The 12,117-nt window shown below is 40.8% G+C and overlaps 1 protein-coding gene across 50 annotated transcripts in view; it reads right to left on the bottom strand.

Moving 5' to 3' along the window:
• Madd (MAP kinase activating death domain) overlaps positions 1-12,117 on the bottom strand; it is a 46,697-nt gene that overhangs the window by 5,224 nt on the left and 29,356 nt on the right. For all 50 annotated transcript variants that reach the window (XM_058583780.1, XM_058583842.1, XM_058583808.1 and 47 more), the window contains 5 exons: positions 10,913-11,023; positions 7,916-8,023; positions 546-710; positions 244-316; positions 31-137 (listed from right to left, as the gene is read on the bottom strand). In XM_058583780.1, the coding sequence (XP_058439763.1) occupies positions 31-137; positions 244-316; positions 546-710; positions 7,916-8,023; positions 10,913-11,023 (564 nt within the window). The remainder of the gene's footprint in view (positions 1-30; positions 138-243; positions 317-545; positions 711-7,915; positions 8,024-10,912; positions 11,024-12,117) is intronic.

Genomic DNA, 12,117 nt, shown 5'->3' with positions numbered 1-12,117 from the left:
AGGTAGCCTTGTGCTGCTGCTTGCACCTACCTGGTTATGCATGAACTTGAGATTGATCCCTTCCAGGGTGACCTGCAGCAAGCCACCCTCGCCTGTCTTCATGTCCTGCACGGGGAACTCGCCACCTAGTTCAGGCCCTGCAGTGAGGAAGGAGGTTATCAGCTAACCAGTGAGGCGGTCAGCTCACTGCAGCCCGGCTCCTGGCCAGGCCTCCAGCACTCTCAGGGAGTGTCCTCTCCTCACCGGGTTTGATGCTTTGTTGTCGGGCAGCAGCACGCTCCATGCTGTCCTTCACGCAGTAGTACAGCTCCCGACACTGTGGCACAAGGGGAGAAAGCACCCTGTCATAGCAGCCTTCAGGGTTCACTGCCCCCTGCTCTTGGATGGCTGCTGGAGGGTGAGGCCAATGCCAGGACTCAGGGACAGCTTTAGTTATCCCACACAACAGCTGGGGGCATGGAGTTTGGAATTGTAACTTCCCAGAGAGATGCTCAATACTTGGCCCTCGACGCCTATCCGATCCCCAACCCAGAGACCCTGTGTACCTTCTTAGTATAAAACTTGTTCAGCTGGGTCTCAGAGCCATTTCTACGCCACAAGCACAAAACCTTGGTCTTGGGACAGTAGGTCATGTTGATGAGCTTCTCATACCACCAGCGCTCATACACTGTCCCGATGTTACTCCGCAACACCACACAGTCATCGCACACCTGGAGGAGTGCACAAAGAGCTCAGTGGGTCTGCTCTCTGACAGACTCTTCCATCCCAGGCCACATGGCATGTTTCCCACAGGGAAGAATGGGAACACTGATGCCGGGAGCTGCCATGCCAGGTTTTCTGCCTCATATCTAGGTGGGGACACAGAACTGCTGGATGTAAAGTCTTCTAGACTCCATTGAAAGAAATGGAGTCACTGAAAGGATCCTGTGCACAAGGAAGGAGGCCTACTCTCAAGGCCATGGGTGTATAATACTTCCTCTATCATCTACAAAGTGTTCAGAGGACATTGAATGCTGCCTCCATTTTTTTTTTCCTTTTCTCCTTTTGGTACCAGGGATTGTACTCAGGGGTGTTTAACCACTGAGATACATCCCAGCCCTTTTTATTTTGTTGCTTAGGGCCTCGTTAAGTTGCTGAGGCTTGTGATCCGCCTGCCTCAGCCTCCCAAACTGCTGGGATTACAGGCGTGCATGTCTTCTCATGGCTGTGTATAGGATTCAGCTCTGTTGACAGACACAAAGGCAGGTGATTATGGCAGACTTAACCAAGGAGAAAAAACTGGAGCTAATATATTTTCTAATCCTGGCTCTGCCCTAATCCTATAAAAATATCTTTTAAAATCAGTTACATAGGCTGGGCATGGTAGCACATGCCTATGATCTCAGCTATTCTAGAGGCTGAGGCAGGAGGATTGAAAGTTTGAGGCCAGCTCAAGCAACTTTGCAAGGCCTTGTCTCAAAAGGCTGGAGATGTAGCTCAGCGGTTCACCTCTGGGGTCAATCCCCAGTACCACACAAAAAATAATTAAATAAAATGAATTACACACATGACACATGAACAATGCTTATAGCATAAAAATTATTCCAGTATAGGATGATATAAGTTAAAAAGCAAAGTCCCCTTCACGCTCTCCTCTTGTACAACAGTTTCCTCAGGTAGACTTATCTGTTCTCAAGGCTTTAATTACTGTGGGGAATATTACAGCATACTGGTTAGAGACGCAGGTCTATGGTCAGACTGCCTGGGGTTTGCTGTTTTGCAGTATGAGGGACCAACCCAGGGCCCTACACATGCTAGGCAAGTGCTCCATCATTGAGCTCTGCTCAGCCCCGACCACCTGGGTTCAGATTCCATCTCTCCCATTGTCTGGCTGTGTCACCTTGAGCAAATTTACCTATCTACATCTCCTCATGTATAAGGTAAGGATCATAAGAGTAACAACTGCACAGAGCCACTGTGAAGACTAAATGAGTTAGTTAATGGGCATTTGTGGTGTGTGTGTGTGTGTGTGTGTGTGAAAGAGAGAGAGAGAGAGAGAGAGAAGGGAATAAGCCATGGGTGTTCTACTGCCAGCCTGTTTCTTTCTTTTTTTTGTCAGTCCTGGGGATCAAACTCAAGGCCACTTTACCAATGAACCATATGCCCAGCCATTTTGATTTTTTATTTTGAGACAGGGTCTTGCTACGTTGTGGAGTCTGACCTTGAACTTGCAATCCTCTGCCTCAGCCTCCTGAGTAGTGGGATTATAGGTATGTGCCTCTGTGCCTGGCAATATAAAAATCTTAATGTGTGAGGCTTAATGTGTAAGTACCCGTTAGCTGCTATAATAACATAAGAAATATAATTATTATTACTGCCACGTTGATGGGTTTTTGTTTTGTTTTGGTAGCAGGGATTGAATCTAGGGGAGCTTAACCACTGAGCCACATTCCCCAGCCCTCCCCTTTTTTAATATCTTTATTTTGTTTATTTATTTTTATGTGGTGCTGAGGATCGAACCCGGGTCTCACACATGCAAGGCTAAGCCACAACCCCAGCCCTGCTTTTTTTTTTTTTTTTTTTTGAGAAAAGATCTCACTAAGTTGCTTAGGGCCTTGCTAAGTTGCGGAGGCTGGCTTTGAACACACACTTCTCCTGCCTCAGCCTCTCAAGCTGCTGGGATTACAGGAGTGTGCCACCAAACCCAGCTTTGACGGTTCTTAAATCTCTCCATATGAGGCCTGGCCTCCTGAGCTCCTGACCTGTCTTTATGTGGATACCTCATATGTAGCCCCTCAAACTCACCTTGTCTAAATCTGAATTCAGCATCTTCTCTTGGACAGATCTTCCTTCTAAGTCCCCTACTGCCATAAATGACACCATCATTCACCCTACTGCTCAAGCCAGAAATGAACAAGTGATGCATAAATCTTTCCTTTTCCCTATCACTACATCCATCATTGAATCCCATCATTCCATCTTGAATATCACTGGACTGCTCTTCCCTTCCCTCACTGTAATTGTCACTCTTATTCCTCCTTCAAGTGTATGATCAAAGATCACTTCTTCAGAGGGGCTGTCCACAATTCCCACAGTCTCTACTACATATTCCCATAACTCCTGCCCCCCAAACATTTTCTCTTATAAAGCTCATTCTACAACATTCTTTGTTTAGTTATTTAACTTCTCCAATGGTTTGTCAACTCTAGAAGGGCAACAGTCATATTTACTACTATAATCCACACTCAACACAGTGCCTAGCATATATTAAGTGCTTCATAAGTATCAGGTCAGTGAGTAAGGAATACATGAGACTATCAGGTTTAAACTCCTACATAAGAGATTACTGGAGTTCTAAAAGCTTTCTAAAGAAAGGACTGAGCCAGGTACAGTGGCACACACCTGTAATCCCAGCTACTCAGGAAGTTAAGGCAGGAGGTTGGCAAGTTCCAGGCCAGTCTCAGCACTTAGACCCTGTCTCAAAAGAGCTAGGGATATAGCTCAGCAGTAGAAAGCCCCTGGATTCAATCCACCAATAACCACCCCCCCTACCCCTGCCAGCAAAAAAGGTGGGGGTGGGGCGATTAGAATGGCAGAGTAAGAATTAGAAATGGGTTCTAGGCCAGTAGGACTCCCAGTCCACCTATGCTGCTGGTGGAAATGTAAACTGGTAGTCTTTGGGATGGCAAAATGGCAGACTCTACTAAAATTTTAAATATATATAAGCGTGATCTGGAAATTTCATGTCTAGGAATATATTCTATAGAAATTCTCACATCAGTGTGCAGAAATATATGTTCAAGGATATTCAATGAAGCAATGTTAAAAAAAAAACAGTGGGAAGCACTAGTTAAATAAATTATGGTATAGCTGTATAATACCAAAATGGCTAAGCATCCACTTGAAAATGTAGAAAGATGGCCAGGCACAATGATACACACCTGTAACCCCAGTGACCTGGGAGACTGAGGCAGGAAGATCACAAATTTGAGGCCAGCCTCAGCAAGACACTGTCTCAAAATAAATAAATAAATAAATAAAGAAAAAAAAGAAAGAAAGAAAAGAAGAGAAAAAAAGAAATGAGGATGTTGTTCAGAAACAGAGCACTTCTGGGTTCAATGCCCAGGACTGAAAAAACAAAAACAAACAACAAAACAAAATGATAAACCATGGAAAGATGTTCATGATATATTAAGTGGAAAAAAAACAAATTGTGAGCCAGGTATGTTGGTGCATGCCTGTCATCCCAGCCACTCAGGAGTCTGAGGCAGGAAGATGTAGAGTTCGAACCTAGCCTCAGCAACTTCGTGAGGCCCTAAGCAACTCATCGAGACCATGTCTCTAATAAAATATATAAAAGGGCTGGGATGTGGCTCAGTGGTTAAGTTCCCTGAGTTTAATCCCTGGTAACAACAACAACAAAAAAGTAAATTGTGGGGTGAGGATGTAGTAGCTCAGTTAGTAGAGCACTTGCCTAGAGTGGGTGAGACCCTTGGTTCAATCCTCAGCACTGCAAAACAAACAACAACAACAAAAAGAAAAAATTATACATTAATGTTGGTGGTTTAATACCACTTTTATTAATTCTAAGCAAATAAGTTGTATTTATACAAATATGCAATTTTTAAAATCTTAAAGGATTCACACAAAACTTTTTTTTTTTTTTGTATTTGGGGTTGAATTTAGGGGTGCTAAACCACAAAGCCACATCCCCATCCTATCTTTTTATTTTGAGACAGGGTTTTGCTAAGTTGCTGAGGCTGGCCTTGAACTTGCAATCATACTGCCTCAACCTCCTGAGTTGCTGAGATTATACCGTATGTGCCACTGGACCTGGCATTTAATAATTTAAAAAAGTCTTCCCAAATTGCTGTCTGATGGTGTGGCCAGCTCACTGTGCTGAGAAAGGCTCAGAGCCTCTTGGTAGTCAGTTGGTGACAGGGTGGCCAATGTGCTCTCTTCCTTGCCATGGCAACACTTCAAAGCAGAGGCATGTAGGAGGGTAAGGCATCCTGCCCCAACTCCAGAGACTCAGCATGAGGCTTGCTGTACAGTGCAGTCTTTTTTATTTTTTATTTTTGAGGCAGGGTCTCCCTAAGTTGCTGAGGCTGGTCTTGAACTTGTGATCCTCTTACCTCATCCCCGTAAGTAGCTGGAATCAGAGGTATGTGCCACCACAATGACTTGGCTATATTTAAGAGAAAAAGAAAAGAATCACCTGCCACCTCTACTGTGGTGCAAATGTCTTAAATTAGTCCTCAACTCGGAGAAACTCCCAACCAAATTCTTACACCTCAAATGGTGACATGAAAATGACTCTCTTCTCAGACACACTGACACATACCCTCCTGATTCCAGAGTATACACTCCTGTGTTTGGTGAACAACCTGTTCAAAAATCAAATTCAACTAAACCAAAAGGGAACAGACAACATGTAGACTGTTTAATTTTAATAACTTACATAGAAGTTGTACCCAGTCTCTAAAATTACTTATGAGTTCTATTTTTATTTTATCAATTTATTTATTTTAAATATTTTTTAAAATATATATTTTTTTAAGTTGGACACAATATCTTCATTTATTTATTTTTATGTGGTGCTGAGGATCGAACCCAAGGCCTCCCACCTGCTAGGCAAGCGCTCTGCCGCTGAGCCATAAACCCAGCCCTTTAAATATTTTTAATGTATATTTTTTAGTTGTAGATGAACACATAGTATATATTTTTTTTTTGTGGTGCTGAGGATTGAACTCAGTGCCTCATACATGCGGGGCAAGCGCTTTACCACTGAGCTACAGTCTCAGCCCCCATTTTATTTTATTTTTAATTTATTTTTGCAGTACTGGGCCTTGAACCAGGGGCATGCTACCATTGAGCTACATGCCCAGCCCTTTTTATTGTTTTACTTTGAGACAGAGTCTAGTTAAGTTGCCCAGGCTGGCCTTGAACTTGGAATCCCCCTGCCTCAGTCTCTAAAGTTGCTGGGATTATAGTCATGAGCCACGGCCTGGGGAATTTCCATGTTTTTTATTCTAAAAATAGATCTTTTCTGGCCAAACATGATGGCCCACACTTGTAATCCCAGCAATTTAGGAGGCAGGAGGATTCCCAAATTCAAGGCCAGCCTTGGCAACTTAGCAAGATCCTGTCTCAAAATAAAATAAAAAGAGCTGAGGATGTAGTTCAGTGGCAGAAGAACCTGGCTTCAATCACAAGTACCAAAAACCAAAAACATGGAAACAAAAAAAAAAAACCAGTCAATTTCCATGAAAATACTGGAGTGGAGAATGCTTTTACTAATTATTAATCAAAATCCAAAGCCATAAAAGCATTCTGTTAACTAATTTACATAAAAATAAAATATTTTGGGCTGGGGATGTGGCTCAAGCGGTAGCGCGCTCGCCTGGCATGCACGGGGCGCTGGGTTCGATCCTCAGCACCACATAAAAATAAAATTGTGTCCACTGAAAACTAAAAAATAAATTAAAAAAATAAATAAATAAATAAAATATTTTTACATGCAAAAAAAATATCATACATAAAACCAGGAGACAAATGAGGTACTTTACAGTGGCTGGTTTAGGCTGCCCACATCTGAACCATAAGAGAGGACCCTGTGAGGCCACAGGAAGTAACTATATAGCACCATCTAGGAAGTATTCTTGCCAAAATATTGATTTTAAAAAATTTTTAATTTTTATTTATTTAACTTTAAAATATATTAAAAGGTAAAGAATCATACCAACCAAAATTACAAATATTTTTCCCTTTAATCCAGCAATCCCATTTCCAGGAACTCTTACAGATACAACTGCAATGTATGAAATTAAGCAGGGGTTGAACCTAGGGGTGCTTAACCACTGAGCCACATCCCCAGCCCTTTTTACTTTATTTTTAAATTTTGAGATAGGGTCTCACTCAGTTGCTCAGGGCTTCATTAAGTTCTGAGGCTGGTTTTGAACTTATGATCCTCCTGCCTCAGCCTCTGGAGCTGCTGGGATTACAGGTGTGTGCCACAGTGTCCAGCAAAATATTGAATTGAAAACTGATCAAATCTCTAGAATGCGGTAGTAGTTTGTAAGAAATACAAGACACAGAGAAACAGCAGCAAGGAGATGCAATCAGCAAGAAGTCTAAAATGTGAGCTACTCCACAGAGCCAATGATTCAATTTCTTCAACAAAATAAATAGCAAGCAGGTAGAATATATTAAAAGGTAGTTAACAGTCATATCAACCAAATTTACAAACGTACTGTCCCTTTAGTCCAGCAATCCCATTTCCAGGAATTCTTACAGACACAACTACAATATATGAAATTAAGCAGGCACAATGTCAATCATAGTAGCACAAACTGGATGCAACACAAGGATCAATACGTACTGACTGGCTAGATAAATTATGGCACAATCACACAGTGGAAAAAAGGACATAGAAAGAACAAGAAATCTCTTTGTTCTGTTAGAGAGGACTGCCAGGATGACATTTAATGAAAAAAACAAACACTGGTATAGACCAGTGAATATAATGCGGCATCTGACTGTAAGAAAAGGGAAAAATAAGAATTTACCCCCAGATCTGTTTGCATAATAAAAAACACTGGAAAATACAAAGGAAACCAACACAAGCTGTTACCTACAGGATGAAGAGGAAAGGTGAGTGGGGAATTGAGTAGAAGAGGACCAGGATGAGTGTAAGACCTCCCAATATATGCTACTTCATGGACAATGTGACTATATCACCTATTTAAAAAAATACACAGACACACAGGAAATGGTGGGGAAAAACCTATCACATTAACATAATTATTTGCAAAATTTAATAACTGGATTATGAAGATAAATGAGATAAATGGGAAAATTATTCTGGCACCAGTCCTAGGAGCTCCTTATGTCTTTCAAATGTTCCTTTGGGTTCCCAGCATGAACCAGTACCTACCTCCATGAAAAAGATATCTCCATTTGTGTCTGTCCCTGCATGCACCACAAATGTCTGCTTCTTCATGTGTCGGCTGCCACTGGATCGAATAGAGAGATCACGTCCATTCTGAGGAAAGAGAGATTTTTAGGACATTCATACATCCCTTTTATACATGGCTCTGGGCCAAGAATATCCTGTTCAGCAATTAAATTAACATCATCTCATCTTTCAACACCTGGCCACCAGGAAAGTAAGTGTTCAAGAACTTTTTTTTTGGGGGGGGGCGGGGGGTACTGGGGATTGAACTCAAAGGCATTCGATCACTGAGTGACATTCCCAGCCCTATTTTGTATTTTATTTAGAGACAGGGTCTCACTGCTTACCACCTTGCTATTGCTGAGGCTGGTTTTCTTTCTTTCTTTCTTTCTTTCTTTTTTTTTTTTTGAGAGAGAGAGAGAGAATTTTAATATTTATATTTTTTTTTTAGTTTTCGGCAGACACAACATCTTTGTTTGTATGTGGTGCTGAGGATCAAACCCGGGCCGCACTCATGCCAGACGAGTGCGCTACCGCTTGAGCAACATCCCCAGCCCCTGAGGCTGGTTTTGAATTTGTGATCCTCCTGCCTCAGCCTCCCGAGTGGCTAAGATTACAGGTGTGCACCACCACACCCAGCTCAAGAAGTTTTTGGTCTCAGAACTTCTATACCTCTTAAAAATTACTGAAACTGGAAATACAGTTCAGTGGTAGAGTGTCTAGTACTCTCAGGCCCAGGGTTCAATCCCCAATACTGCAAAAACAAAAGAATTTCTATGCTATGTGCTAGCAAATTTAGGCTGAGGCAGAAGGACTGGCAGGAGGCCAGTCTCAGCAACTCAGAGAGACCCTTAGCAACTTAGTGACTGGGAGTATAGATCAGTGCTATAGCATGCCTGGGTTCAATCCCCAGAAAACAAGAACAAAAAATTACTAAAGATCCCAAAGAGCTTTTGTTTATATAAGTCATATCTACCATACTAGAAATTAAAACTAGGAATTAAAAAAATGTTTATTAGGCCAGGTGAGGTGGTACACGCCTGTAATCCCAGTAGCTCAGGAGGCTAAGGCAGGACGATCATGAGTCAAAGACAGCCTTAGCAATGGGAAGGTGCTAAACAACTCAGTGAGACCCTGTCTCTAAAATAAAATACAAAATACGGCTGGGCATGTGGCTCAGTGGTTGAGTGCCCCTGAGTTCAATCCCTGGTATGAAAAAAAAAAAAAAAGAATTAATAAACTTCTTTATTAAGTGCTGGGGATTAAACCTAGGGCCTTGAGCATACTAAGCAAGCATTCTATCATTGAGCTACACACCCAGCCCCATTAATTCATTTAAAAATAAATAATTAATAACTACCAAGTATGTGGTAATATAAATAACATATCTTTTTTTTTTAAGATGGACACAATACCTTTATTTTATTTATTTATTTTTATGTGTTCTGAGGATCGGACCTAGCAGTGCCTCAGACGTGCTAGGCAAGCTCTGTTCCACTGAGCTACATCCCCAACCCTAAATAACATATTTTTTAAAAAAAATATATTTTCCCCAACAACAACAAAAATGAAGAGTGACCATGTTTTACATTTTTGCAAATCTCTTTAATATTTGACTTAATAGAAAATAGCTACATTTTCATATCTGCTTCTGCACTCACCCTGTTATAATATGTTGCTTTGGTTAAGGTGTATGAAGAAAATCTGACTTTACACATACCAGTTTGGAAAAGGGAGAAGAATTTTAATAGCCTTTTTGGATAAATATGCATACTCTTCTTTGCCACTATACCAGAACTCAAAATAGCAATTTCTTTTTTTTTTTAATTAGTTGTTGATGAATCCTTATTTTATTTATTTGTATGTGGTGCTGAGAATCGAACCCAGTGCCTCACGCATACTAGGCAAGTGCGCTACCACCGAACCCCAACCCCAACCCCAAAATAGCAGTTTCTTAAAAGTTAGTCATTAGGTGGAACCAGAAAGCATATCAATGAGCATTTCATAGTATTACACTAAAATCTACCTGTCTAGATTATATTTTCAGTGCTTCTTTTATCCATGCTTGAACTTGTAGTATCACACACACACTGTATTTGTAAAATCCTTCTCATTACACAATGTAAAAAAAAAAAAATTCATTAATGTTATCAACAATCTCATTAGAAAATATCTCTTAAAATATTGAGATAATTCAAGCTCAAAAATCGCCCAAAATACTCATTTTCATTTGTAAGCTTGAATCTTATCATTAGTAAAAGTACTATCTAGTGTTTTCCTTTAAACTGGCTCACCTCTATTAATTTTGGAGAAAATGTCTGCTAAATACTCAATTCTGAATAACCATAGTTTGTTAGTCATTCTTTCAAGTAAAAGTAGTGATCCATGAACAAAGCTAACAGTTCATCTTGCAATTCAATCTGTTTATCCTCAAAACATTCATCAACAGAAATACAGTATGCATACTTCCCATTTTGTAACTCAGCATATTAAAGACATATGATCAGTGATAAGAGGTTTAATAAAAGCAATGGTTTTCATTGATTTATCAAGGACATTCACAAGTGACAGATCATGGAGGTGAGGCTGGGCTAGCACAGTTTGGAGTCAGGGTGTTAAGGCGTCAGCAGTTTACACACCACTGCTTTTGCAGCATCAGTGAAAATGTAGAGCCAGGAAACAGGCTTTTTACTATCATAATGAAAACAGTTTTTACTTTGTAGATTCTCAGGAATCCAAAGATCACATGTAGAAACTTCTGCACTAGGTAGTTTCAGTACAGAATCCTAGTACAGAACATAAGGGTTAAAACCTCATCTAGACTACTGTCTTATCCTCAAAACTAGGGCTGAACTGGACTGCACAGTGACACAGATGAGAAATGGCCTTGGGGAAACCTATGCATTAGGCCAGAAGCCTAGAGGGGAGGATGGCAAGTGATCAAAAGGAGAGCCCAGGGGAGGGTCGAGCGATGCTCACCAGGTTCGCCAGCTGATCAAGCACCTCGTTGATTTGCTGGCTATACCCAAGTCCAATATGTGACTTTCCCATCAGACGTCGCACCTTCTTTCGGATGTCATTCTTGTTCACCTGGAAAACCAAGATAGAATGTTAATAAAGGATCTGCTCTACTACTTTCAACTGAGGTAGAGACAAAAGAATGTACAAGTGAGCTTCCTCCTATCTGACAGAAAGTGGGATTCTTTTATTTTTTTATTTGTTTTAATTAGTTATACATGACAGTACAATGACTTTGATATATCATACATTTGAATCAGATGGGATATAATTTCTCATTTTTCTGAGTGTACAGGTTACAGAATCATATTGGTCATGTAGTCACATATATACACACAGAAATAATAATGTCTGTTTCATTCTACTATCTTTCTTATCCCGACATTCCCCCCCTCCCCTCCCATCACTTCTCTCTGCCTAATCTAAGGTAACGCTTTTCTTTTTTTTTTCACATCTTCATACATGTATTTTGTATAAAGAAGTGGGATTCTGAAAGAACACATCTCTGAACATGGGAGAATGCTTTTGACTGGGTGTTCTGCCAATGTACCAGGGAGAAAAGTCCTGGTTCTATCTCTGGTTAGCTCCTGCAAAAAAGTGGCTCTGAGAGTGGACAGGCTTCAAGGGGACACTTCCTGTCATCCCCAAAAGATAACATTCACCCCTAAAGGGCTCCTCAGAGCATAATGTAGAAATAATGACTCAGAATGGCAATTCTGAGACTGTAGTAGCTGAGATCCTCTGAAGGTTAAGAATCACCATCTTTCCCCAACCAGTCAACTGGTGCCCCTGGAATTCAACAGAGTAGAGGGAACCTTACAACAGAAAGTGAGCAACCCAAAATTCTCTGCATTTGATTAACTGATCCCTTCAAATCTAAGGAGGCTGGGAAGAGCAGGAGGAAAGCTATTCTCAAGGACTCATTCTCAAACAACTCTCTTCTACCCACCAACCCCAAAATTATGTTTCCCTATCAGAGCAGGACTTTTCATCTGGAACCATACTTCTTCCACAGCTATAAAATCCAAGCACAACCATATCAAACATTACTTTGCTAATGGCTAGCTCTTTTTATAGTTGTTGAAAAATCCTATATGAAAACAGGCTGCTGCTGAAAAGTAAATTCTGAGCATCCTTTCTAAGGTTTTAGAACCTACTAAAAAATA

This window comes from Marmota monax, unplaced genomic scaffold (genome assembly GCF_021218885.2).
Source record: "Marmota monax isolate L192 unplaced genomic scaffold, Marmota_monax_Labrador192_F-V1.1 WCK01_AAM20220418_F8-fsc00047, whole genome shotgun sequence".
NCBI classification, from domain to species: domain Eukaryota; kingdom Metazoa; phylum Chordata; class Mammalia; order Rodentia; family Sciuridae; genus Marmota; species Marmota monax.
The sequence above is the reverse complement of the archived record's forward strand: the minus strand, read 5'-3'. Positions and strand labels throughout refer to the sequence as shown.